The sequence below is a fragment of the Chlorocebus sabaeus genome, chromosome 6, assembly GCF_047675955.1.
Source record: "Chlorocebus sabaeus isolate Y175 chromosome 6, mChlSab1.0.hap1, whole genome shotgun sequence".
Lineage (NCBI taxonomy): Eukaryota > Metazoa > Chordata > Mammalia > Primates > Cercopithecidae > Chlorocebus > Chlorocebus sabaeus.
Genome location: NC_132909.1, coordinates 24259533 through 24286352, shown reverse-complemented (window position 1 = coordinate 24286352; position 26820 = coordinate 24259533). Strand labels below are relative to the sequence as shown.

Here is a 26820-nt window from a genome sequence, read left to right as displayed (position 1 = left end):
GAGGGGGCGCGGCCCGGCGTCTGGGAGCGCACATTCCTCCGCCGCGCGCGCCGCCAAGTAGGGCGCAGCGTCTCCCGGCCCACGCGTGGCCGCCGGAGCGACCCCGGCCCGGCGCCGGCCCCGCCCCGCCCCGCGCCCAGGGGTCCCGGGGCGGGCTCCGGGCTTCGGGCGGACGATGCGGCGGCCCGGCCGGAGCGGCGGCGGGAAGCGGAGGCGGAGGTGACGCGCCAGGGCCGGCGGGCCGGGCCATGCAGCGCTCCCGGGCGGCCGCGGACGAGGCGGCCCTGCTCCTGGCCGGGCTGGCCCTGCGGGAGCTGGAGCCCGGGGGCTGCTCTCCGGGTCGGGGGCGGCGGGGACCGCGGCCTGGGCCTGGAGACGAGGCGGCGCCCGCGCTGGGCCGCAGAGGGAAGGGCGGCGGCGGCCCCGAGGCCGGGGCGGACGGACTGAGCCGCGGGGAGCGGGGTCCCCGGCGCGCGGCGGCCCCGGAGGTCAGCGCGCAGCCTGCGGGCAGCCCACGGGCCAGCCTGGCGGGGTCCGACGGCGGCGGCGGCGGCGGCAGCAGCGCCCGTTCCAGCGGCATCAGCCTGGGCTACGACCAGCGCCACGGCAGCCCGCGCTCCGGCCGCTCGGACCCGCGCCCCGGCCCCGGGCCGCCGTCGGTGGGCAGCGCCCGCTCCAGCGTGTCCAGCCTCGGCTCCCGGGGCTCGGCCGGCGCCTATGCTGACCTCCTCCCGCCCGGCGCCTGCCCCGCGCCCGCTCGCTCCCCGGAGCCTGCGGGGCCAGCCCCCTTCCCGCTGCCTGCGCTCCCGCTGCCCCCGGGCCGGGAGGGCGGCCCAAGCGCGGCCGAGCGGCGGCTGGAGGCGCTTACCCGGGAGCTGGAGCGGGCGCTCGAGGCGCGCACGGCACGGGACTACTTCGGTGAGCGAGCTCTGCCGGGCAGTTCCCTGCGCGCGCGGCTTGGGTCCGGGGTTCCGGGACGGCCTCGAGTAGGCGGCCAGATCAGCGGAGGAGATCACGGGATTGGCTGGGGGTGCGGTGGTGCACGGGGTTGGGACGAGGAAGGTGCGTCTCCCGGGCACTGGGGAGCGCAGAAGGTGAGTGCGCCTGGATCCCCAGCAACGGCTTCGCCCCGGCTTCTGGGTGCCCCACCACACGAGGGGTTCTGGCCGAGTGAGTTGATGCGCGGTTCCTAAATTAACCGGCAAGTTAGGTTCATGGGCACACTGAGCCATTTTCTGATACTTTTTTCTTCTCCCTTTTTTTTTTTTTCTTATTCTTTCTTTCTTTCTTTATTATTATTATTATTATTATTATTATTAATTTATTTATTTATTTTGAGACAGGGTCTTCCTCTGTCGCCCAGACTGAAGTGCAGTGGCGCGATCTCGGCTCACTGTAGCCTCCGCCTCTCAGGCTCAAGGGATCCTCTCGCTTCAGCCTCCCGAGATGCTGGGACTCAGGTGCACACCACCACGCCCAGCTTTTTTCTTTTTTTCTTTTCTTTCTTTCTTTCTTTCTCTCTTTCTCTCTTTCTTTCCTTTCTTTCCTTTCTTTCTTTCTTTTTTTTTTTTTTAAGAGACTAAGTCTCCCTATGTTGCCCAGGCTGGTCTTAAACTCCTGGGCTCAAGCGATCCACCCTCCTCGGCCTCCCAAGGTGCTGGGATTACAGTCTTGAGCCAGTGCTCCCGGCCTGATCTTTTCTTCTTTACACTTGGCGCTCTCATCCTGTCTGATCCTTTCATGCTTCGTGATCAGCAGAAAGGGGTGCTTCCTCGTCTGCCCCGCCACGGTATGGGTGTGGACAGCAACCGGGAAGTGGAGTGGCCCAGGTACCACCGGACACCTCCTGACCCAGGCTTTGGTGATGGTAGCGGCGGGAGAGGGAGACTGTGTGAGGGAAGAAAAGCCCACTTTGGGGGAGAGGGGAACCATGCCAGTCACATGTGGCTGCCCTCGCCCGGACTGTGCTGTGGACACAGGATGTTTCCTAAAGGAATCCTGCTGCAGGTGCGTCTGCAAAGCCCAGCAGCCTGACAGCCTCCACTTCCCAGTGTGGCCCAGGCCCCCTGATCTCTAGTTCTTGGGACAGCTCTTCAGGTGAGATTGTGAGCAGGGCAGAGGTATACTGTGGGGCCTGGGGAGAGAACTTCCCAACCTGCCTTCTGTAGTAAGCATCTGGCTTGGTGGATGGATGGTCACCATGCCTGGGACCGCAGCCGTCCTGGGGTTTGTGTCTTTGAGCATTCGATGGTGTCAGTAGCTCATGGCTGCCCTAAACTGGATCTTTATTTATTTATTTATTTATTTATTTGTTTGTTTGTTTTTTTTTTTTTTGAGATGGAATCTCACTCTGTCGCCAGGCTGGAGTGCAGTGGCATGATCTTGGCTCACTGCAACCTCCGACTCCCTGGTTCAAGCGATTCTCCCACCTCAGCCTCCCCAGTAGCTGGGATTCCAGGCATACGCCACCACGCCCAGCTAATTTTTGTATTTGTTGTAGAGACGGGGTTTCACCATGTTGGCCAGGATGGTCTCGATCTCTTGACCTCATGATCCGCCTGCCTCATCCTCCCAAAATGTTGGGATTACAGGCGTGAGCCACTGCACCCGGCCCTGAACTGGATCTTGAGGGGTGGGGAGGCTGTCAGTGAGGGGCCAGGTGGGGGCATTCCGGAGAGAGGGAAGAATGAACAGAGGACGCCAGGTGGGATGAGGGATTGCCCCGCGCTTCCCCCAGGGGTTGCAGCCCAGAGGGCTCAGGTGGTGGAGGGCATGTGTGGGCTAAGAGGAGGTGTGGGCTAAGAGGAGGTGCGCCTGCTTTGGGACGGAGAGCGCCTCCCATCTGTGAGGTCATGGTGAGACTTTGTGGCTGGGCAGGTCTTCTGGCAGCTGTTGGATGGCCTGGGAGCAGGGAGATGTGCCAGGAGCTGTTGTCTCCCGAGCCAGACAGGTGCCAGGAACAGAGGCTGGGGCTGACTTTTGAAGGGCGTGCTTCCCAGTGTCTTCTGCAGGGGAGAGTACCCATTTCCCAGCCCCTATGTACTGCAGAGCCCAAGTAGGAGTGTGTTCTGTAGACACCTCTGAATCTTTACATGATATAGGGATGGCTGAGGTCCCTGGCAGGCAATGTGGAGATGGTACAAGACGATAGGGTGTGGTAGCACATTTGTTTTCTAAGGAGGAGCTGCTAGGCTGGGTGTGGTGGCTCACACCTGTAATCCCAGCACTTTGAGAGGCTGCGATGGGAGGATTGCTTGAGCCCAGTAGTTTAAGACCAGTATGAGCAACATAGTGAGACCTTGTCTCTACAAACAATTTTAAAAATCAGCTGGGCATGGTGGCACCCACCTGTGTTCTCAGCTACTTGGGAAGCTGAGGTGGGAGGATCACTTGGACCCAGGAGTTCCAGGCTGCAATAAGCTATGATCGTGCCACTGCACTGTGACCTGGGTGACAGAGAGAGATCCTATCTTTAAAAAAAAAAAAAAAGGGCCAGGCACGGTGGCTCACACCTGTAATCCCAGCACTTTGGGAGGCCGAGGCGGCCGGATCACGAGGTCAGGAGATTGAGACCATCCTGGCTAACACGGTGAAACCCCATCTCTACTAAAAATACAAAAAATTAGCTGGGCATGGTAGCGGGCACCTGTAGTCCCAGCTACTTGGGAGGCTAAGGCAGGAGAATGGCGTGAACGTGGGAGGCGGAGCTTGCAGTGAGCCAAGATCGTGCCACTGCACTCCGGCCTGGGTGACAGAGGGAGACTCTGTCTCCAAAAAAAAAAAAAAGAGCTGCTCAGATCAGGCTGTTGTAGCGCTGTGAGAGTGTTAGAGGAGTGATGATAGACCTTTTTTATTTTGTTTTCAAGAAAAGCTAGAAATTGAGATTTGGGGGCCGGGCGCGGTGGCTCAAGCCTGTAATCCCAGCACTTTGGGAGGCCGAGACGGGCGGATCACGAGGTCAGGAGATCGAGACCATCCTGGCTAACACGGTGAAACCCCGTCTCTACTAAAAAAATACAAAAAACTAGCCGGGCGAGGTGGCGGCAAAAAAAAAAAAAAAGAAATTGAGATTTGGTAATACTTTCCTGATTTTGTTTATTTTATTTTTTTAAACTTTTTTGAGACGGAGTCTTGGTTTGTCGCCCAGGCTGGAGTGCACTGGTGCGATCTCAGCTCACTGCAACCTCCACCTCCCGGGTTCAAGTGATTGTCCTGGCTTCGCCTCCCCAGTAGCTGGGATTACAGGTACTGTGTACCTCCATGCCTGGCTAATTTTTGTATTTTTAGTAGAGATGAGGTTTCACCATGTTGGCCAGGCTTGTCTTGAGTTCCTGACCTCAGGTGATCCATCCATCTTGGCCTCTCAAAGTGCTGGGATTATAGGCATGAGCCACTATGCCCGGCCCACTTTCCTGTTTTTAAAAAATATGGGCAACTATTTGTTTCAACTATATGGTTCTGATGATATTTGACTTTGTTGAGCTACAAAAGTGGCAGTTTCATAGAGTTCAATCAGAATAATACAGCAGTTTACAAAAGGAAATCTGCAGGTAGCATAAGCTCAAGTGATCGCTGATAAACCTTGTCCTCAGAGTGTGGCTGTTTTGTTTTAAATTAAGTTATGTATTTATTTATGTATTTTTAGAGACTGGGTCTCACCCTGTCACCCAGGCTGGAGTGCAGTGGTGAGATCAGCGCTCATTACAGCCTTGAACTCCTGGGCTCAAGTGATCCTCCTGCTTCAGCCTCCTGAGTAGCTGAGACCACAGGTGCGCATCACCATGCTCGGCTGAATTTTTTTATTTTTTTGTAGAGATGAGATCTTGCTTCGTTGCCCAGGCTGGTCTTGAACTTCTGCATTCAAGCGATCCTCCCTCTTTGGCTTCCCAGTGTTGGGATTACAGGCGGGAGCCACTACGCCTGGCCAGAGCATTTTTTTTTCTCTGTCTTTTTTTTTTTTTTTTTTTTTTGAGACGGAGTCTCGCTCTGTCGCCCAGGCTGGAGTGCAGTGGCCGATCTCAGCTCACTGCAAGCTCCGCCTCCCGGGTTTACGCCATTCTCCTGCCTCAGCCTCCCGAGTAGCTGGGACTACAGGCGCCCGCCACGGCGCCCGGCTAGTTTTTTGTATTTTTTAGTAGAGACGGGGTTTCACCATGTTAGCCAGGATGGTCTCGATCTCCTGACCTCGTGATCCGCCCGTCTCGGCCTCCCAAAGTGCTGGGATTACAGGCTTGAGCCACCGCGCCCGGCCTTTTTTTTCTCTGTCTAACCCCTCATCCCTTCCTGTCCTTGGCCCTGGTACCAGCTGACCTCTTGGTTGCTCTTTGCCATTCACTGATGTCTTTGGAACTTTCCCCTCTCCCCTCCCCAAGTTCCGCTGCCACTAGCCAGCCAACAGCCTCGGGCTTCCGGAACCTCTTCAACTTTGGTGACCTCCCTGCCTTCTCTTCAGCCACCCACTCTCAGGGCCACACCCTGTTTTCCCTTCACTCCAGCAGTCCTCAGTGGTAACCCCAGCCTGCTTCTCAGCAGTTCTTCTCATTCCTGTAATCGCCGTCTGCCCAGCAGAACCCCGACTCTGGGCCCATGGTTCTACCCCCTCTGCGGCCAGTATACCAGGCTGGGAAGGGCTCTGAGGAAGCCCTCAGGACCCTGAGAGGTTTGTTGTCCTCACCACACAGGTCTTCCTGGCACCACTGACACCCTAAGTCTTTGTCAGTTTTTGTTTTTGTTTTTGTTTTGAGACAGAGTTTCGCTGTTGCCCAGGCTAGAGTGCAATGGCGAGATCTCAGCTCGCGGCAACCTCCGCCTCCCGGGTTCAAGCGATTCTCCTGGCTCAGCCTTCCAAGTAGCTGGGATTACAGGCACCCGCCACCACGCCTGGCTAATTTTTTGTATTTTTAATAGAGACGGGGTTTCACCATATTGGCCAGTCTGGTCTTGAACTCCCGACCTCAGGTGATCCATCTGCCTCGACCTCCCAAAGAGCTGGAATTACAGGCGTGAGCCACCGTGCCCAGCCGCCTTTGTCGGTTTCCTCTCTTATTCTCTCAACAACCTTCCTCCCTCCTGGGACCCCTATGTTTGCTTCCAACTTCGCTTGGAATCTTGAGGTCAGCAGTGGCAGTCTGTCTCCACCAGCATCCTGCCGCTCCCCTGTAGGTGCTCCAGTCCATGTGGGTCTCACTCTCCTGCCGTCTGAGAGGACAAGGGTCCTTCCATCACCAACCTACACCTCCTGCACCTTCAGTTCTCCTCGTTTCATTGGCCCTTTCCCTTTGTTTCTTTTTTTTTTTTTAATTTTTTTTTTTTTTTTTTTTTTTTAGAGACAGGATCTAGCTCTGTTGCCCAGGCTGGAGCGCAGTGGTGCGATCACAGCTCACTGCAGCCTGAACTCCTGACCTCAAGTGATCCTCCTGTCTCAGACTCCGAAAGTGCTGAGATTGCAGGCATGAGCCACCAAGGCTGGTCCCTGCCTGCCTTTTTTTTTTTTTTTTTTGAGACGGAGTCTTGCTCTGTCACCCAGGCTGGAGTGCAGTGGTGCGATCTCACTGCAACCTCTGCCTCCCAGATTCAAGCCATTCTCCCACCTCAGCCTCCCAGGCAGCTGAGATTACGGTGTGCACCACCATGCTCAGCTAATTTTTATATTTTTAGTAGAGACGAGGTTTCACCATGTTGGCCAGGCTGGTCTCAAACTCCTGGCCTCAAGTGGTCGACCCACTTCAGCCTCCCGAAATGCTGGGATTACAGATGTGAGCCACTGTGCCCAGCCCCTGCCTGGTTCTGAAGGCATCTGGACTGGTCTTCTCTCTGCCCAGTGAGAGTGAGGCATGGGAGGCCCTGGGAAGAGCGGGGGGTACCCAGGAAAGCAGGGAAGGGAGATGAAGACCTGGAAAGCTGGGTGCAGGCTGCATCCTGGACACCAGAGAGGAGGGGGTGGGTCACCCACTAGCAAGATCAGAATGTAAAGTCCATAGATGGGGACGGCTAGGAGGTGACCAAGTGTGGGCCATGCTCTCTTTGTTGACTGAGGAAAGGTAGGGAATGGGGTGGCTGGTGGAGGAGGGAGAGGAGGTTATGTAAGGAAAGAGATGTAAGGAGAAAGCAAGAGGGTTGGGGGAGGGCAGCATGGTCTGGAGCTGGCAGAAGATTTACGGTCCAGAGGGCAAGTGGAGGGCCATCTTCATGTGCTGTGTGGCATGGGAGACCCTGGGTGACCCTGTAAAGGGGTCACGAGATGTGTGGGCTGCCTGCTTACTGTCTGAGTTTCCAGGAGGGCTGGCCAGGGAGTGCCCTGAGGCTGGAGCCAGGCTGGGCCCTGGGGTTGCTGGTCACCCCTCTGCTTTCCACTTTCCCCGCTGCATGCTGAGTACACAGGTGTGGTCCCTGATTCCATCCACTGATTGCAGGCACTTGCACAGCAGCCCTCATGTCTGTCTTCTTTTTTTTTTTTTGAGGCGGAGTTTCACTCTGTCACCCAGGCTGGAGTGCAGTGGCGCGATCTCAGCTCACTGCAACCTCCGCCCCCCAGGTTCAAGTGATTCTCCTGCCTCAGCCTCCTGAGTAGCTGGGATTACAGGTACCTGCCACCACGCCCGGCTAATTTTTGTATTTTTAGTAGACGGGGTTTCACCATCTTGGTCAGGCTGGTCTTGAACTCCTGACCTCGTGATCCACCCGCCTCGGCCTCCCAAAGTGCTGGGATTACAGGCATGAGCCACTGCGTCGGCTTCTTCTTTTTTTGGAGACATCTCACTCTGTCACCCAGGCTGGAGTGCAGTGGCATGATCTTAGCTCACTGCAGCCTCAAACTCCCAGGCTCAAGCCATCCTCCTGCCTCAGACTCCTGAGTAACTGGGACCACAGGTGCACGCCACCATGCCGGGAGATTTTAAAAATTTTTTGTAGAGATAAAGGTCTTACTGTGTTACCCAGGCTGGTCTGGAACTCTTGGGCTCAAGTGATCCTCCCGCTTCGGCCTCCCAAAGTGCTGGGATTACAGGCGTGAGCCACTGCACCCAGCCCCCTTCCTTATTTCCTTCAGGCCTTTGCTCAGATATCACCTTGTGAGTGAGGCTTCTGTGAATCCCCGGTTTAAAAATCACACATCCTTGGCCGGACATAGCAGTATTTGCCTGTGGTCTCAGCTTCTTGGGAGGCCGAGGTGGGAGGATCGCTTGAGCCCAGGATGTCAAGGCTGCAGTGAGCCATGATTGCACCACTGCACTCCAGCCTGGGCAACAGAGTGAGACTCTGTCTTTAAAAAAAAAAAAAAAAAAAGCCAGGAGCAGTGGCTCACACCCATAATCCCAGCACTTTGGGAGGCCAAAGCGGGTGAGTCACCTGAGGTCAGGAGTTCATGACCAGCCTGGCCAACATGGTGAAACCCTGTCTCTACTAAAAATAAAAAAAAATTAGCCAGGTATGGTGGCGGGCGCCTGTAGTCTCAGCTACTCAGGAGGCTGAGGCAGGAGAATCGCTTGAACCCGGGAGGTGGAGGTTGCAGTGAGCTGGAATTGCGCCACTGCATTCCAGCCTGGGCGACAGAGTGAGACTCCATCTAAAAAAAAAAAAAAAAAAAAAAATCCTGCATCCAGGCATTTTGTTGATCAGCCTTATTTTTCGCCGTAGCACTCGTCTCTTCCTGATGTTATTTGACTGCTGTTCTCTGCCCTCCTCCCCTCCATGCAGGATTCTTGAGGGTAGGGACCGGGTGCATTGCAGACTGAGTGGTGCCTGACCTTAGGGGCATGTGACTCATCTGTGTGCCGACTGACCAAGAGAATAAGTGGACCCTGGGGTACCGAGGAGGAGAGAGTGGCTGCAGAGGGGTGGTGACTGCCCCGGAGTGCCTGTGTGGTCTTCATTCTTTGTGTCTGGGTCACAAAACATGTTGAAGAACAGGATTTGGTTCACAAACAGTAGAAAGAATTCTCCCTCAGTCCAAGAGCAGGCCGTGGGTGAAAGGGCTTAAAACAACTGTCTAGGTATAAAGATACCATGATAGGCTGGGTGTGGTGGCTCACGCTTGTAATTGCAGCACTTTGGGAAGTCCAGGCAGGAGGATTGCTTGAGCCCAGGAATTGCTTGAGCACAACCTGGGCAACTGGGCAACATAGCAAGACCCTGTCTCTACAAAAGAAAAAGAAAATTAGTCGTGTGTGATGGCATGTGCCAGAAGTCCCACCTACTTGGGAGGCTGAGGCCGGAGGATTGCTTGAGCCTAGGAGGTCGAGGCTGCAGTGAACTCTGATTGCACCACTGCACTCTAGCCTGTGGGACAGAGCGAGCTCCTGTCTCCCTCCCCCTCAAAAAATAAAAGCCTAAAACTGGTCAGGTGCAGTGGCTCATGCCTGTAATCCCAGCACGTTGGGAGGCCAAGGCGGGAGGATCGATTTAACCCAGGAGTTTGAGACCAGCCTGGGCAACATAGTGAGACTCTGTCCCTATTTATAAATCAAAAACCAGAAGAATCTATCAGAAAAGTTGTGATGGACAGCTTTGATTAGCTCCGACTGCACTGGGTGCTTGGCCAAGCCCTTGAATCCTCAGACAGCAGCAGCGGCAATCCCTGGGTCGTGGCCACTGTGATGGTGCCCATGTCAGTCATCAGTAATCGAGTGATGTTGGCCTAGGAAAGTTAGCATCCCCAAGGTCAGGCGGGTGGGCGGTGTCAAGACGGGGAGTCCGTCAGTGTGGCACGGGCTGTGGTGCTAACCCCTGGTGTCCATTGGGTGGCATAGGCTGTTGCGCTAACTCTTGCTCTCTCCTGCCTCTCCTCTCCTAGGCATTTGCATTAAGTGTGGGCTTGGCATCTACGGAGCCCAGCAGGCGTGCCAGGCAATGGGAAGTCTTTATCACACCGACTGCTTCACCTGCGACTCGTGTGGTAGGTAACCTTATGCTCCGGGTAGCTCTGTGAAGGGGACCCGCCACGTCACCCCCATTCCCCTCAAACCCGCTTGCACCTGAGTCCAGGCAGATGGGCCACCGGCTCTGGCCCAGGCGGGGCTGTGGAGGACTCTGTCTGGGGAGGAGGCATGGGACCACCGAGGAGCCTTTTGCTGGCGGTAGGACAGGGCTGCCCCCTGGTCATCAGCTGCGGAGCCTCTGTGCCACACAGGGCACTGATGTCACCCAGCTGCCTGGAAGCGGCATCGGAATCCCATGAAGGACCTTCTGCCTGTCTGGACATATGACTAATATTTCTTTTTCCTGCAATCTATTTTTGTTGTTGTTGTTGAGACAGAGTCTTACTCTGTTGCCCAGGCTGGAATGCAGTGGAGTGATCTTGGCTCACTGCAGCTTCTGCCTCCCGGGTTCAAGAGATTTTCCTGCCTCAGCCTCCCGAGTAGCTGGGATTACAGGCACATATGCCACCATGCTTGGCTAATTTTTTTTTTTTTTTTTTTTTTTTGTATTTTTAGGTAGAGATGGGGTTTTACCACGTTGGCCAGGCTGGTCTCAAACTCTTGAGCTCAAGTGATCCGCCTACCTCGGCCTCTCAAAGTGCCGGGCATACAGGTGTGAGCCACCGCACCTGGCCTACAATTTATTTTTGGTCACAATTTTACACCCAACATAAACTCTAAGTGTTATAGTTTAACCTAGACAAAGTTACAAAAAGAAAAAAAGGAACTATAATCTAACCGCCCTAAGAAATCTCCACTCTTGATTTGCCCACTGTTCTTCCAGACCTTGCCTTAATCAGACATCTTTTATTTATTTGCACGTTTTATAATTTTATTTTTTTTTCTTTTCTTTTTTTTTTTGAGACAGAGTCTTACTCTGTTGCCAGGCTGGGGTATAGTGGTGTGATCTCAGCTCACTGCAACCTCCGTCTCCCTGGTTCAAGCGATTCTCCTGCCTCAGCCTCCCGAGTAGCTAGGATTACAGGCACGCGCCACCACTCCCAGCTAATTTTTGTATTTTTTTTAGTGAGACGGGATTTCACATGTGGGCCAGGATGGTCTCTCTTTCCTGACCTCGTGATCCGCCTGCCTCGGCCTCCCACAGTGCTGGGATTACAAGTGTGAGCCACCTCTCCTGGGCAACAAGAACTAAACTCCATAGCAAAAAAAAAAAAAAAAAAGAAAGAAAAAAGTAAAAGAAAAGAAAAAGTAGCTGGGTATGGTAGTGTGTGCCTATAGTCCCAGCTAGTCAGGGAGCTGAGATGGGGGATGCCTTGAGTCCTGGAGGTCAGAGCTGCAGTGAACTATGACTGCACCACTGCACTCCAGCCCCCAGGTGACAGTGAGACCTTATCTCAAAAAAAAAAAAAAAAAACCTTGCGAGTTTATTTTCCATTGTTTGTTGCTAGAATATAAAAATGCATTGGATAGGCCGGGCGCGGTGGCTCACGCCTGTAATCCAGCACTTTGGGAGGCAGAGGCGGGCAGATCACGAGGTCAGGAGATGGAGACCATCCTGGATAACACCGTGAAACCCCGTCTCTACTAAAAAAAAAAAAAAATACAAAAAATTAGCCGGGCGTGGTGGTGGGCCCCTGTAGTCCCAGCTACTTGGGAGACTGAGTCAGGAGAATCGCTTGAACCCAGGAGGCGGAGGCTGCAGTGAGCCAAGATCGTGCCACTGCACTCCAGCCTGGGCAACACAGTGAGACTCTGTCTCAAAAAAAAAAAAAAAAAGATTCATTCTCGAAAATTTGCTCTGAGTTCAACTGATCTTAAAATGAATGTGGGCCGGGCGCGGTGGCTCAAGCCTGTAATCCCAGCACTTAGGGAGGCCGAGACGGGCGGATCACGAGGTCAGGAGATCGAGACCATCCTGGCTAACACGGTGAAACCCCGTCTCTACTAAAAATACAAAAAACTAGCCGGGCGAGGTGGCGGGCGCCTGTAGTCCCAGCTACTCCGGAGGCTGAGGCAGGAGAATGGCGTGAGCCCGGGAGGCGGAGCTTGCAGTGAGCTGAGATCCGGCCACTGCACTCCAGCCCGGGCCACAGAGCCAGACTCCGTCTCAAAAAAAAAAAAAAAAAAAAAAAAAGTGAATGTGTTTATTAACCAACACATGTATTTATATTAGTAAAATATTTCTTCATATATTTGGTTTGGCAGCCTTTTGCAATAATTCTATCGACAATATGTTCTCTTTAATTTTTTTCTGAAATTTTGTTATTATAACAATAACAACCACCCATAACCCAGTGTCTCATCTGTTGGAGGAGGGTGCTGAGAGCTGGAAGCGTGGCTCCGTCCCTGGTCTCCAGCATTCCAGGGACCCCTCTCCACCCTTGTCCTTGCAGGGAGACGACTGCGTGGGAAGGCGTTCTACAACGTGGGCGAGAAAGTGTACTGCCAGGAGGACTTCCTGGTGAGTCCAAGCTGTGCCCCGGCGGTGCCAGGGGTGGGAACTGGGGCAGCGACCCTCCTTCTGACTCGAGTGGAGACCTGAGGCCGGGAGGCAGGTGTTAACTGGGCCGCGAGTGCCCCTTTGTCACACAATGTGTCCTGGATCCTGTGTCCCCTCCCAGTACTCCGGGTTCCAGCAGACGGCCGACAAGTGCAGCGTGTGTGGACATCTCATCATGGAGATGGTGAGCCCCTGCCCCGGCCTCCTGGAGCCCTTCTGACATGGGTGGAATCTGAGGACCCCACCTTCTCCCCTGCTCCAGACCTGCCAGGGGTTCAGAGCCAGAACCTCTTCCGGGGCGGCGCTGAGCTTCCTGCCCGCGCTGACCCCTCAGTGCCCCGCCCGCAGATCCTGCAGGCCCTGGGCAAGTCCTACCACCCTGGCTGCTTCCGGTGCTCCGTGTGCAATGAATGCCTGGACGGGGTTCCCTTCACCGTGGACGTGGAGAACAACATCTACTGCGTGCGAGACTATCACACGTGAGTGGCTGGCGCTGTGGCGCAGGCGGGACTCGGGCTGTCCTCTCTGGCTCCCCTGGAAGCATTTTTCCCACCGGACTGACTGCCCTTCGTTCTCGGCCTTTTGCCTTCTGCCTCCCCTTGTGCACCCAGGCTTGGGTAAGGCATGTGTCTCCGCCTGCGTCCCCTCTCCCGGTGGTCTGGCCACCAGCTGTCTTTTCCTTCCCTCTTCTCTCCCTGTCGTAGGCTGTGTGCTTCTCTACTTCTGGCACAGGGGACCCTCCTGGCTGCAGTATCTACCGTCTCTCCCGCTCCTCCCCTCCATCCCCTGCCAGGCCAGGCCTCTTCCGGCTGGGGCAGGGGATTGAGGTCTCTGCAGCCCCCTCCTCCTGCCTGTCTGATCCCCGATCTGTTTCCTCCTACTGTGACTCCAGGTTTATTCCTGGGAGCTCTGGTTCTGAGCAGGGCCTTGCATGGGATTGGAGTCCTGGGCAGAGGTCCCTGGTACTCAGGGTGAAGCCGGGTCTCACAGTGGTCCTAGCTAGCGGTGCCCCAGACCTGGACATTAAGGAGAAGGGAACTCACAGGAAACATGGGGGTGGATGGCAGAGCAGAACCTGAAGCCATCCTGGAGGAGGTGATTGGGTGGAGATGAAATGGGCAGTCAGATAAGAGGCCAGGACCGGGCGTGGTGGCTCATGCCTGTAATCCCAGCACTTTGGGAGGCCAAGGTTGGGGATTGCTTCAACCCAGGAGTTTGAGACTAGCCTGGGCAACACAGCGAGACCCCATTTCTATTTATTAAAAAAAAAAATGAAGAGGCCAGTACGGGAAGGCATGGCGGAAACTGTTCCTTGTCTGCCCCGAGGTGTGCACACAGGGAGAGAGGGCCTCTTGGGCCACATCAGGGGGTTCCTGTGGGTGCCCCTGTCCTTGTGCCCTTGGCCTCTGGTCACTCAGCTGATCACTTCTGGTTTCCTTTATTTCTCTAGGGTTTTTGCACCAAAATGCGCCTCCTGTGCCCGTCCTATCCTCCCTGCACAGGTAGGAGCCCCTCACCCAGAGATGATCAGGTGCCTGGCCCAGCCGGCTGCTGCCCTGTCCAGCCTGGGTCTAGCCCAGGTCTCGGGCCACAGTGGGAGGGATGAGCAGGTGCTTCTCTGCAGGTCCTTCAGGACTGAGGGGTGTGTGTCGTGCTTGTGCACGTAGGGTATAGCTGTCTCCTGGCACGAGGTGGAGGAAAGTGGTGGCCGCTGCTGCTTGGCTGCCCCACTGCCAGCCTCCGCTCCACGCTCCATTGACGCAAGGGCTGTTCCCTGGGTCTTCTCAGCTCTGCAGGCTGAGGTGGGGTGCTGGGGGGGCAGATGAGAGATGGACGTGGTCTGTGTGGGAGCCCCCCGTGGGTGCTGCAGCTCTTCTGGCCTGGGGTCTTCCCACAGTGCTGGCTCTGTCCCAGGCTGGTGTGCCCGGCGAAGCAGAACTGGCAGTGCCCTTTCGAGACTCCAAGGAAGTGAAAACAGGCCAGGCACAGGGGCCCACGCCTGTAATCCAGCACTTTGGGAGGGCGAGGTGGGATGATTGCTTGAAGCCAGGAGTTTGAGACCAGCCTGGGCCGCCTAGTGAGACCCTATCTCTACAAAGAAATAAAAAATTAGCTGGGTATGGTTGTGCCTGCCTGTAGTCCCAGCTACTTGGGAGGCTAAGGCAGGAGGATTACTTGAGCCCAGGAGTTTGAGGCCGCAGTGAGCCGTGATTGCACCACTGCACTCCAGCATGGGCAACAGAGAGAGACTCTATCTCTGAAAAAAAAAAAAAAAAAAAAAAGGTGACTGGGCGCAGTGGCTCACGCCTGTAATCCCAGCATTTTGGGAGGCTGAGGCGGGTGGATCACGAGGTCAGGAGATCGAGATCATCCTGGCTAACACAGTGAAACCTCGTCTGTACTAAAAATACAAAAAATTAGCCAGGTGTGGTGACGGGTGCCTGTAGTCCCAGCTACTCGGGAGGCTGAGGCAGGAGAATGGCGTGAACCTGGGAGGTAGAACTGGCAGTGAGCCGAGATCGCGCCACTGCACTCTAGCCTGGGCAACAAAGCAAGACTGTCTGAATTAAAAAAAAGAAAAAAGAAAAAAGAAGCAATGAGGTGACAATAATGTCCACATCCATTGACACCCACATGACCCTCTTGTGGGCCTTTGTGTGTGCTGCGGGCTGTGGCCGCAGAGGATGCCTGAGGCCCATGTGTGTCTGTGTGTATGCACCTGCTGGTGCCTGTCACGCCCCACAGAAGCATCGCGGCTGTGCTCTCTGGGGCAGGCATGCACCTCAGCCGGGACCGGAGCGTGGTGTGGGAGTGTACACTCCGGGCACTTTGCCTCCAGTCCCTGCATGCTCATCGTGTGTGAACTCCGTCTCTTCCTCCAGGGCTGTGAGACAACCATCCGTGTGGTGTCCATGGACAGAGACTACCACGTGGCATGTTACCACTGTGAGGTGAGCCTGGGCCCCCAGGAGGCTGGCAACTGGGGTGGGCCTCCTCCCACGCTGCTCTCCTCTCCGGGTGTTCTGTGGGCTCACCTTCTCAAAATTCTGGTTTTGCCGGGTGTGGTGGTTCACACCTATAATCCCAGCACTTTGGGAGGCCGAGGTGGGCGGATCACCTGAGATCAGGAGTTCGAGACCAGCCTGGCCAACATGGTGAAACCCCGTCTCTACTAAAAATACAAAAGTCAGCCAGGCGTGGTGGCAGGTTCCTGTAGTCCCAGCTACTCGGGAGGCTGAGACAGGAGAATTGCTTGAACCCAGGAGGCATAGGTTACAGTGGCCCGAGATCATGCCATTGCTCTCCAGTCGGGGCAACGAGAGTGAGACTCTGTTTCCAAAAAAAAAAATTTTTTTTTGTTTATATGTATTAGAGACAAGATCTCACTCTGTTGCCCAGACTGGAGCACAGTGGCACGATCATAGCTCACTGGAGCCTCAACCTCCTGGGCTCAAGCTGTCTTCTTACCTCAGCCTCCTGAGTGGTTACCACCACAGGCTTACACCACCACATTCAGCTAATTTTGTTATTTTTGGTAGAGATGGGGTTTCATCATGTTACTCAGGCTTGTCTTAAACTCCTGGGCTCAAGCGATCCACCTGCCTTGGCCTCCCCAAGTGCTGGGACCACAACGTGAGCCACTGCGATGGCCTCACCTATTTTATGGCATCTACCCCATTCTATCTATCCGTTTCCTGCCCTGCAGAGAGTGAATTGGGGGAGGGAGTGAAGGTAGGTGCTCCCTGAGCAGCTGGAGGGGTCAGGGTTGGGGGCCCGGGTTCAGGGAAGTGGCTGACTTGAGTGATGGTCAGGCTATAGAAAGGACTGGATTTGGCGAGTGTCTGGATGTGGGGGGTTGAGGGTTGGGGGTTGGGAGGTATTCATGAGAACCCCAGCAAAGAGTGAGGTCGGGGGAAGAGGGGATGAGACGCTCTCATTTTTGGTAGCTGGAGATGTCCAGTAGACCTGTAAGTGGGCTGGGGTTCAACGACCCTGCCGACAGCTGTGGGAATTTGGGGTCACTGATGTGTGGTGCTCTCTTCTCTGAATCTTTTTCTTTTTTTTTGAAACGAGTCTCACTGTGTTGCCCAGGCTGCAGTGCAGTGGCGCCATCTCAGCTCACTGCAAGCTCTGCCTCCTGGGTTCAAGCAATTCTCCTGCCTCACCCTCCTGAGTAGTTGGGACTACAGGCGCCTACCACCATGCCCAGCTAGTTTTTGTGTTTTTAGTAGAGACAGGGTTTCACCATGTTGGCTGTGCTGGGTTTCAAGCTCCTGAGTTCAAGTGATCCACCCACCTTGGCCTCCCAAAGTGCTGGGATTACAGGCGTGAGCCACCACACCAGACCTTCTTCTCTGAATCTTGGCCCTGGGAATTCCAGTTGCCTTGGCCTCCCCAGATTCTCGACTCAAGGAGACCACGGGGCTCCCCTGGGCAGCCGGAGCAGTCTCCAGGTGGTCAGTCGGGCGGTGTGGGGTGTACCTGCTGGGTTTCCCCTCTCTGAGAGATGATGGGCCTCCCTGGTCTGTTGTCCGGGGTCTGAGAGTCACTGTCATCTCTTTAGCCTGTTGTTCTCGTTGTTGAAGGTGGGAGGGGAAATCCAATTTCTTTTCCTCTGTTCTGGCGGGAAGCAGGGGTCCCATGATGGACGCAGGGACGGCAGCTGAAGCCAGGGAGCATATGAGGTCTTCCAGGGTGAGTTGGAAAAGAAGGAGTGGGGGTCAGGATAGCTCAAGGAGCACCACCACTTAAGGACACACACAGGCGAAGTGGCCACAAAGGGAGGCCGAGGAGGCCTGGGCAGGAGAACCAGGAGGCTGCCGGCGACCGCGCCCCAGCAAGAGCAGAGCAAGTGGCAGTGAGGAATGTGCAGTAGCAATCAGGGATCCCCTTGGGTGACAAGGTCTCCTGGGTGCAGGCGAGTGGCCCCATGGGAGCACTGATCGTGCCAGGGGACCCAGGAGGGAGGACGAGGAACAGAGATGGTCTGCAGAGGGGCCAGGGCTCCCCTCCAGCACTAACAGGACCTCCGCGTCCCTCTACCTGCTGGGCCGTCCTGTGGACTGTGCGGCCTGGGGATTGTCCAGTACCGAGCACAGCAAAAGGTTGACGCTGAGAGTCAGAGCAGGGCAGGCGGCTGGTGGTGCTGCTGTGCTGCGATGAGGCTGCTGGATGGGGGGGATTGATACCTCTGGGACCCCACACTCCTCCCTGGCCTGGTGCGCAGCAGTCGCCTGTGGTGGGACGGGCGAGAGACCAGGGAAAGGAGTGAGGCGGTGCCACTGCGGCAGTCCAGCTCCCTTCCCCGTGCAGGGCGGGCCAGGTGTTGGTGTCAGGGGCTCTGGATAACGGGTCAAAGCTGCCAGCATTCCAGCCCCAAGCTCGCAAAGGTAAAAACAGTGAGATAAGGGACGTGAAGGCAGCCCCCTGCTTCCCCTGCTGTCTGCAGGTCTACTCACCACTGCCTCTTCAGACCACCTGGGGGTGGCATTCCTCCCTCCACTCTGCTCCAGGGACCCCTGTGTGGCGGGAACTGGTGGACACTTCCTTCCGGGCCCCCCCAGCAGCTTGGAGCACAGGGCCGCTCCCTCCTCCCTGCACTTGCTTCACTTTGCCCTTGGGGCTGCCGGCTTTTGGTTTTCTTCACTTTCGTTTCTCCTGGAATCTCCCCAGCCCAGGCCTCTTCTCTTCCTACCTCCTCATGGAAGGTTCTGCTGCTTGCCCTCTTCTCTTTTCTAGTGGTCTGCACTCCCTGGAAGAGGTAGTCTGCTGTTTGGTATTTAAAAACCGTCACGTTTGGCTGGGCGCAGTGGCTCACACCTGCAATCCCAGCACTTTGGGAGGCTGAGGTGGGAGGATGGTTATGAAGCCAAGAGTTCAAGATCAGCCTGATCAGCGTGGCAAGATGCCATCTCTACAAAATAGAAGGGACAAAAATTATCCGGGCGTGGTGGCACGTGTCTGTAGTCCCAGCTACTTGGGAGGCTGAGGTGGGAGGATTGCTTGAGCCCAGAAGTTTGAGGCTGCAGTGAGCTGAGATCGCACCACTGCACTTCAGCCTGGGTGACAGTGAGACCTTGTCTAATAAACAAAAAGAGGCCAGGCACAGTGGCTCATGCCTGTAATCCCAGCATTTTGGGAGGCTGAGGCGAAGGATAGCTTGAGGTCAGGAGTTCTAGACCAGCTTGAGCAACGTGAAACCCCATCACTACAAAAAATAAGCAAAATTCACAGGGTGTGGCGGGGTGCGCCGGTGGTCCCAGCTACTCAGGAGGCTGAGGTGGGAGGATCACTTGAGCCCTGGAGGTCGAGGCCGCAGTGAGCCGGGATCCAGACACTGCATTCCAGCCTGGGCGACAGTGAGAGACCCTGTCTCAAGCAAACAATAAACAACAAACGAATAAACAAAACACACCCAAACCATCAGATTTTTACGCTGACACCCACGTTGACTGCCTAGTCCTCTCCCCATAGTCTGACTTATATCCAGTGACTTCCTCTTGGATGCCTGAGAGGCAGCTCCAGTCCCCATTGCTCCACACCGGGCTTCCCATCCCCCCTCTGGCAGAAGAGTCTTTTTTTTGGTTTTTTTTTTTTGAGACGGAGTTTTGCTGTTGTCACTCAGGCTGGAATGCAATGTCAGGCCCTCTGCTCTGCAACCTCCACCTCCCGGGTTCAAGCGATTCTTCAGCCTCAGCCTCCCAAGTAGCTGGGATTACAGGCATGTGCCACTATGCTTGGCTAATTTTGTATTTTTAGTAGAGACAGGGTTTCACCATGTTGGCTAGGCTGGTCTCGAACTCCTGACCGAGGCGGTGATCCAGCCGCCTCAGCCTCCCAAAGTGCTGGCATTGCAGGTGTGAGCCCCTGTGCGGGGCAGAAGAGTCTTTGTTGTTATGCGGTCCCCTGCGGCTCTGCCCCGCCCCTCGGTCCTCCCCGCCCCGCCTCATGACCTCTGATGTGCGCTTGTCTGCTGACTCTGGGGCTGGGGGCTGTGTTCTTCCCTAGGACTGCGGGCTGCAGCTGAGCGGGGAGGAGGGACGCCGCTGCTACCCCCCTGGCGGGCCACCTGCTGTGTCGTCGTTGCCACCTACGGCGCCTCCAACCTGGGCCTGTTCCCTCACCCACTGTGCACGTCACTGAGCTCTGAGCAGGGGAAAACCCGTCCCAGGGCCGGGGTGGGTGTGGGTGTGGAGGGAGGGCCTGCGTGGGTGGCCCCGGTCAGTGTCGGAGGAGCTCCCTCTAATCCCACTTTCCCACCGAGCTGCTGTCTGCAGGGGCCGGACCCCCGCGTGGAAGCTTCTATTTATTCACCGTCTGTGCCTGCTCAAGTCACTTCCCTGCGGGCCCTGCCTCCCACCCACCCCATCACCAGCTTTCCACTTGGAGGCCCCCTGCGCGCTGCAGCCTCAGAGTAGGCCGTGGGTCACCAGGCTGGAGAGGGCCCCAGCCCTGGTCAGGGGTGCGAGGTGACCCGGCTGCATTCGTGGGCGGGAGCTGCTGTCCGTTGTTCAGGGACCTGGGGACACCCCCCCGCCCTCCGCAAAGCGCGCTCCCACGCAGGGTGTGGTCTGGAAGGCGGGGTGTGGTCTGGAAGGCAGGGTGTGGTCTGGAAGGCGGGGTGTGGTCTGGAAGGCGGGGTGTGGTCTGGAAGGCGGGGCTGGCAGGGACATGGGTGTTCCTGCATCTCCTAGCGCAGTGCCCACTGGTGGGTGGGAGGGTGCCTGGATTAGGTGGGGTCCCAGGAGGGGGTTAGGAATGGCACCCTTAGGGAGCAGGCCTGCAAAGGGCACTCACTGCCTGTGGCCACGTGGTCACTGTGGGAATTGGTCCTGGGGACTTTGATGGGTGTTTGCGGCCCCACTTGCCGCCCTGCTCCCTCTTCCAGGGCTCCTGGCTTGGCGCCCCCCACCCCCCACTCCCCTGCTTAGCCCGGGAAAATACCCCGTGCGGCTGCAGCCCCGGGTATCGCTCAGGAGCGATGACGGGGGCGCCCTGGCCGCGCTGCAGGAAATCCTGTGTTTGCGCGCGGGGCACGGGGTTCCAAGACAAAAGGACAGGATTTGACTTAAATTAAGTTTTTCCCTTGAGGATATTTTCATTTTCTTTAAAAGAATATAATTTTCTTCTAAGATCTTGGACCAGCCTTGTTATTTTTAAACCAAATTCCGGCAAACTCACAAGTGTCTAATTTGTCTGTCATGGAGCTGGTTTTCAGGTGGTAAGAACCTTGTGGTGTCAGGACTTTTGTATAAATTCCTCTAAAACCTCGATTGCGTGTCCGCCTTTCAGACTTTAGGGTAGTGTGGGGTTCCGTGTGTGTAGGGGTGTTGAGGGCGGTCGCCCCATGAAATGCAGTGTGGCGGTCCCTCCGTGCTCCCTGGGACACACTGATGGGAATGTGGGGTCTGGACGTGGGGGAGCCTGGTCCTGATGTGGAATCTCCGCGGGTACAGGGGACGTTTGGACTGAAGTCGCTGGTTTCTGGGAGAGCCTGGACCCGTCTCTTGGCTGCTGCTCTCCGCTTCCTCTGCCACCTTCAGGTGCGAGGTCAGTGAATCACCCGCGGGGCTGGGCCAGGCGCCCAAAACCAGCTGGGCTGTACAGACCAAGCCCAAGGGAACACCAGGAGGCGCCCGCAGGGAAGTGGCGGTCCCGGAGTCCAGCAGGGCCGAGGCATGGCGCGGGCGCCTCCTGGTGGACTGAGCCGGCAAGTACAGGGACGGTCAGGGATCCTTAACCAGGAACTTCCACAGCGTGGAGTGCGTTGCATCTCAGAGTGGGGCTTTCAGCGGGACCAGGGGCCACTTCCTGGAGGAGGTAATCCCAGTGGGGCCAGAGAGTAAAGTCAAGGTATGGAGGCTCTGGTGCTGGCTGTCTCTTCCCTGCGAGCTGAGCTGCTTTTTAAAATTTATATATTTATTTTATTTTTTAGACGGAGTGTTGCACTGTCACCCAGGCTGGAGTGCATTGGCACGATCTGGGCCTATTGCAACCTCTGCCTCCCAATTAATTGTCCCAAGTAATTCTCATGTCTCAGCCTCCTGAGTAGCTGGGACTACAGGTGTGCACCATGACGCCCAGCTTTTTTTTTTTTTTTTTTAAGACAGACTCTTGCTGTGTCACCTAGGCTGCAGTGCAGTGCCACGATCCCGGCTCACTGCAACCTCCGCCTCCCACATTCAAGCAATTCTCCTGCCTCAGCCTCCCAAGTAGCTGGGATTACAAGCATGCGCCACCATGCCTGGCTAATTTTTGTACTTTTAGTAGAGTTGGGGTTTCACCATGTTGGCCAGGACTGGTCTGGAACTCCTGGCCTCAAGCGAGCCATCCACCTCGACCTCCCAAAGTTCTGGGATTATAGGCATGAGTCCCCGTGCCCGGCCTTACTTTTCGTATTTTTAGTTGAGACAGGGTTTCAGCATGTTGGCCAGGTTGGTCTCAAGCTCCTGACCTCAAGTGAGCCCACCTTGGCCTCCCAGAGTGTTGGGATTACAGGCGTGAGCTACTGCGCTTGACCTGGGCTGCTTTCCCTTTGAACTGGTCAGTTGCAAAGCTGTTCTCTGAACTGTCCTCTCTGCTTTCTCCCTCAAACCTGCTTTGAGCCGGGTTTCTCCTTGTTGCCAACCCAGTCCTTCTCCCCTTTCTCTGCGTGTGCCATGGTGGACCCTGCTCTTACATCCATGCGGTTGCCTCAGTGAACCCTGCTCCATCCCGGTCACCATGCACGCTCCTGCCAGCTGGCCTGAGTCATAACAGCTTGGAGTCCCCCTAACCCCACCCAAGGAACACGCTTTGTCAAAGGTCACAGCCAAGGGAAGGGCAGTGGCCTCACTAGGCCACACTCTGCCCTTTCTCTCTGGGTCCCTGGGCCCCGCATTGCCAGGGCTGGTGGCTGCCGCTCCACTTCCTCCCCCGGAGGTGTGCACTGCAGTTCCCTCCGCTGGAGCCACTCTCTCCTGGGGTGTCCTCCTCAGCCTTCTCGTCTCGGCCGCTGTGAAGTCAGGCCCCAGTCGTGACACCTCACTTGACACCCACAAGTCTTGGCCCCACTCTCCAAGCTCATTTGCCAACAGCAGCGTCTCCATTTCATGCCCAGTGGTGACATTGACTCCATGGTTATAGAGATGGAGGATGCCCTGTGAGAACTGGGCTGAGCCATGCCAGTGGCCTGTGACCCTCCAACCCTGGGTGCCACCCCGCACCTGCTCTAGGGGACCCCCACTGGTGTGGTCTCTGCTGACACCTGCGCCTGTGCCTGGGGTCCCTGTCATCCTTCCCTGGTCTGAGTGGCAAGTCTCCTGCCATCCGTCCCTGCTAGGCGGTGAGCTCTCCAGCCTGGGCCCGCCTGGTGGCTCACGCTCCTCTCCACAGCGCCTGGTTTAGGGTGAATGCTGAGGCTGGAGCTGACCCTGCCCTGGCCTTCAGAGTCTTGGCTTAGTTCCACCTGCATTGGTCCAAGCCCAGCCTGGTTGTCCAGTGAAGGATCCACAGTGGGTACATACAGGGCCAAGCGCTGTCCACACGGGCACATCCCATGTGGGCATGAGTGCTCCCCGCAATCCCCAGACAAGCTGCCTCTCAGCGGGGCTTAGCTCAGGGCATAGACCCTGAAGGGCTGAGTCTGCCTCTGTGTGTGTGAGAGAGAGAGAGAGGCAGGGATGGGGGGAGAGTGTGTGTATCAATGAGAGAGATGGAGAAAGTCGTGTGTGAAAGGGATTGAGTATTTCAGAAAATGAATGAGAGACATTGGGAGACATGGTGGGAGGTGCAGTGGGAAAGAGACCTGTTGTATAAGAGGGAGGCTGTCTCCGAGAATGAGGGGGAAAGATACAGAGACAGGATAAGCGGCAGGGAGAGAGAGAGAGAGAGAGGGATTGAACTGGAGCGAGACCAACAGAGTCCGGGGTTCTCCCCGCCCTTCCTGGCAGGCGGGCTGCCTTGAAGGCAGGTGATGTGGGAGGATTTGGTGGGTTCTCAGTGACCCCGCTGAGGCCTGACCTGCAAGTGGAGAAGGTTCACCTCCTGCAAGTGACCAGACTGTGGGCTGTAATTGTGTGTGTGTCTGTGTGTGTGTGTCTGTGTGTGTGTGGGCCTTATGATAGCCTCTGGAAGGGTCCTGGGGTGGGTGGGTCTTAGGCATGGGGTGCCCTCTGCCTTTATTCTTTCTTCATCCGGGCTGCCTGCCCCTGCTGAGATGGGAAGCACAGATGTCAGCTTGCGGAGCTGCAGGTACCATGACAACCCCAAGTGGACCTGCTCTGGGGGGCTGGGTGGGGAGGGGCCACTGGGCAGGATATATGGGACCTGGGCAGGGCTGGGCAGAAGCGTGGAGAGCAGTGTGGGTCAGAGGGTGACTGGGGTTTGGGGTGAGTGGGGTGGGGTACAGCTGTGCTCACCCCTCCCACCCAGCCCCACCCTGAGGCTGGTCTCCAGCTCCATGAGCAGAGGCCGAGAGAAGTCCCTTTCCGATCACGGAGTCCTGTTTCCTCTGTGTCTGGCAGCCCTCACCTAGCCAGGAGGCCAGCAGGGACTTCCAGTGCCGCACTCGGGAGGGGTGAGGGCGTTGCTGGCTGTAGGGTTAGGAGTAGCCTCAGCCTGTGGGGCCCAGGAGAGCCTTGGGGTGGGGATCAAGAACAGGGCTGGGAGAGGGGGGAGCTCCAGGGCCACCTGAAGCCTCCACCAGCCTAGCTCTGGAGGCTTTGCCCCCACTCCCCCCATGGTAGGCGTGCACCCTAGAGACTGGTGGGGACCTGGGAGAGGGGCATGTGCACACATTTCATGGGAACGGTGGGGGATTCTGGGAGCCAGCCTGAGTGGGGGCTCAAAGATGGGAGGGGCCCTGAGGCCTAAGGTGGCAGAAGAAACTCACCTGTCTCAGGCCCAGGCCTCCCCAGGTCTCCAGTCCCTGGCCGGATACCCCAGGATGGCCTGGGATCCTGGAGAGAGCACAGGAAACTCAGGAGGAGAGTGGATGCAGCTCCTCTCCTTCCACCCACTTCTCCGACCCTGAGGGCATTGCTGGGCCACCCTTCCAGGCCTGGGGCATGTGTCACAGGGCTGCCAGGAGGGCACAGGGCCCAAGGATTCTGCAGGGATGCCAGGCCCCCTGTGGACCCTCAGAACTGGTAGACCTGGCACTTTGTAGGGAAGTGCTCAGCAGTGGTGGTTGTGTGCCTATCACACCCACCCACCTGTGCCTCCCCTCACCTGCCATGCCCATTGTCCTATACCCAGCGCACGCTCCCCTCTGCGCTGCGCACGTGAAACCGCCCGGGTCACACACCTGCCCTGCCATGGTGACAGGACTGTGTGGGATCTCTTCCTCCCTACCTGAAGTTCCTGCCACTGGGACCTGTCACAGGCACTCAGGACACAGCTGGCTCACCCTCTTCTCTGACAGCACCTGGGACATCCATGCCCCCGTCCATTGTCAGCCCTGCTGAGGGAGGGTTAGGGTGGGCTGCAGGCTGGAGGCCAGGGAGAGGTGCTGGAGCAGGCCTGGTGTTTACTCACCCTCCTCCCATCCCGCGTTGTCCTGGAGCCTCCATCTCCACCTGAGCCAGCTGGGCTGATGAAGATTTCCAGGCATCCTCAGCGAGGCCCATGGCCTGGGGTCGCCACCTTCCTGAGCTGCGTGGATCTCAGCCAGGACTTGTCCCTGAGAACAGATGGGGGCTGGGAGTCCCAGCCCGTTCCTGGACCACCCTGCCTTCAGCTTGCCCAGCCTAGTTCCCTTTCTCTTCTGCACTCTGAACGTGCCCTCCGCGTGTTCAGACGCTCATGGTTTCTGATGGGAAGTTGACTGTGTCTCTCACGGAGCCTCTCTCGTAGGTGATGAGTGACTTTTCTTTTGCTGCTTGTCGAGATTCCTGGCTATGGATTGGATGACTGGGAAGCGCTGTCCCTGAACAGCCGCTGTGACTATGGGGCTGTCCTTCCACAGTGTGTACTGAAGGTGCAGGCCGAACCTTTTAAAGAATAAACAGAAAGAAATCAGCTCTTTGACTTTTTGCAAGTTGGTGAAAACAGGCTTCTAGGGAATTTTACCTTTTTATCATCCCATTTACTCTGGAAAGCCTTGTCTCATGTTTTAGAGCTTGTAGGGTTTAATAAAACTAGTTAACAGCCAGGCACAGTGGCTCATGCCTGTAATCCCAGCACTTTGGGAGGCCGTGGCCAGGAGTTCCAGACCAGCCTGGCCAACATGGTGAAACCCCATCTCTACTAAAAATATAAAAACTAGCCAGGTGTGGTGGTGGGCACCTGTAGTCCCAGCTACTGGGGAGGCTGAGGCATGGGAATCACTTGAACCGGGGAGGTGGAGGTTGCAGTGAGCCGAGATCACGCCACTGCACTCCAGCCTGGGTAACAGAGCTAGACACTATCTCAAAAATAAATACATTAATTAATTAAATTAAATAAAAATAAAACTGGTTAAAAATTCAGTCTCCCTGAAGTAGGTGCTCTTTCCATGTGAAAACTACCTTTTCGGTTTCGTTTGAAGGTAAGAAAGGGTGGGGGGGGGGAACTTTGCTCTTTTCGTTTAATAATTGCGTTCGGCCTGTAATGAAATATTTGATTATTAGACAGCAGTGCCACTAATAAGTTTTAAGTTGTCCAGAGTTAATTGTAAACATCAGAACAGGATTCTTAGGACAAAAGCAGTTGTCTTAAGATGAATGGCTCATATTTGGGTGCAGTGTTTGATGTCCAAAGAAAACGTTACAATCACAAACAAACATAAACTAAAAAAAAAAAAAAAAAAAAAAAAATTGCTGGCTGTCCCCTTTGGATGCCAGTTGAATCTGTGTCTTGTGCCTCCTGAGGGTCTGCCCGGTCACATCCCCTTGTCTTCTCTAGGGTTCATGGGGATCCTTCTCATCCTCTTCTGGGTACCAGATTCCATTAGTTTTGTCTGTCAGTCTTGTCACCAGGGAGCTGAAGACCTGGAGGGGAGCCCTGGTGTCTGCAACAGTGCCTGTCGGCGGATGGGCTTTTGCTTGGGGGGATGGGGTAGAGAGTGAGCCGCTGCATTACAGACTCGGACTAGGCGGATACTATTGTTCCTGGTGGTGGTGATGGCAGATGCTGTCGGGTTATGTCACAGAGGAAGCCCCAGCTCCCTGCTGAAGATGATAAGAGATGCACAGATTTTAATCCATCCTATGGCTTCAGCCTCCCATCCTGGTCCCACACATCCCCTGGAGCAGAGCCTGATTCCCAGCCTCTGTAGGGGATTGAGGAGCAAATAGGTTTCCCCGTCCTGACTCCACCTTGGAGCACCTTCCCCTGAGACCCACCAAGCTCCGTTTCAGTCGCAGCATCTTCCTCCTGCTCCATGTGGTTGAAATCTCAGGTCCTCTAAGGATCCCTCCTGATTCTCTTTGTTAGTTTGAGGTGGGACATTTTTTTTTTTCTGAGATGGAGTCTTGCTTTGTCACC

At 56.0% G+C, this 26820-nt stretch overlaps 2 protein-coding genes across 2 annotated transcripts in view; one reads left to right on the top strand and one right to left on the bottom strand.

Moving 5' to 3' along the window:
• The first annotated feature begins 25 nt into the window (after positions 1-25).
• WTIP (WT1 interacting protein) lies at positions 26-25373 on the top strand. Its single transcript, XM_007996276.3, is given in 9 exon segments — positions 26-918; positions 9791-9892; positions 12269-12336; positions 12497-12559; positions 12724-12854; positions 13826-13877; positions 15258-15326; positions 19384-19428; positions 19430-25373. Coding segments are annotated over 9 exon segments (1296 nt in total). The 5' UTR covers positions 26-248; the 3' UTR covers positions 19526-25373.
• Positions 25327-26820, bottom strand: part of LOC103234476 (major allergen I polypeptide chain 1-like) — a 95008-nt gene continuing 93514 nt past the window's right edge. The window contains exon 3 of the transcript XR_005238207.2: positions 25327-25346. The gene's annotated coding sequence lies outside the window, so the exon portion shown is untranslated. The remainder of the gene's footprint in view (positions 25347-26820) is intronic.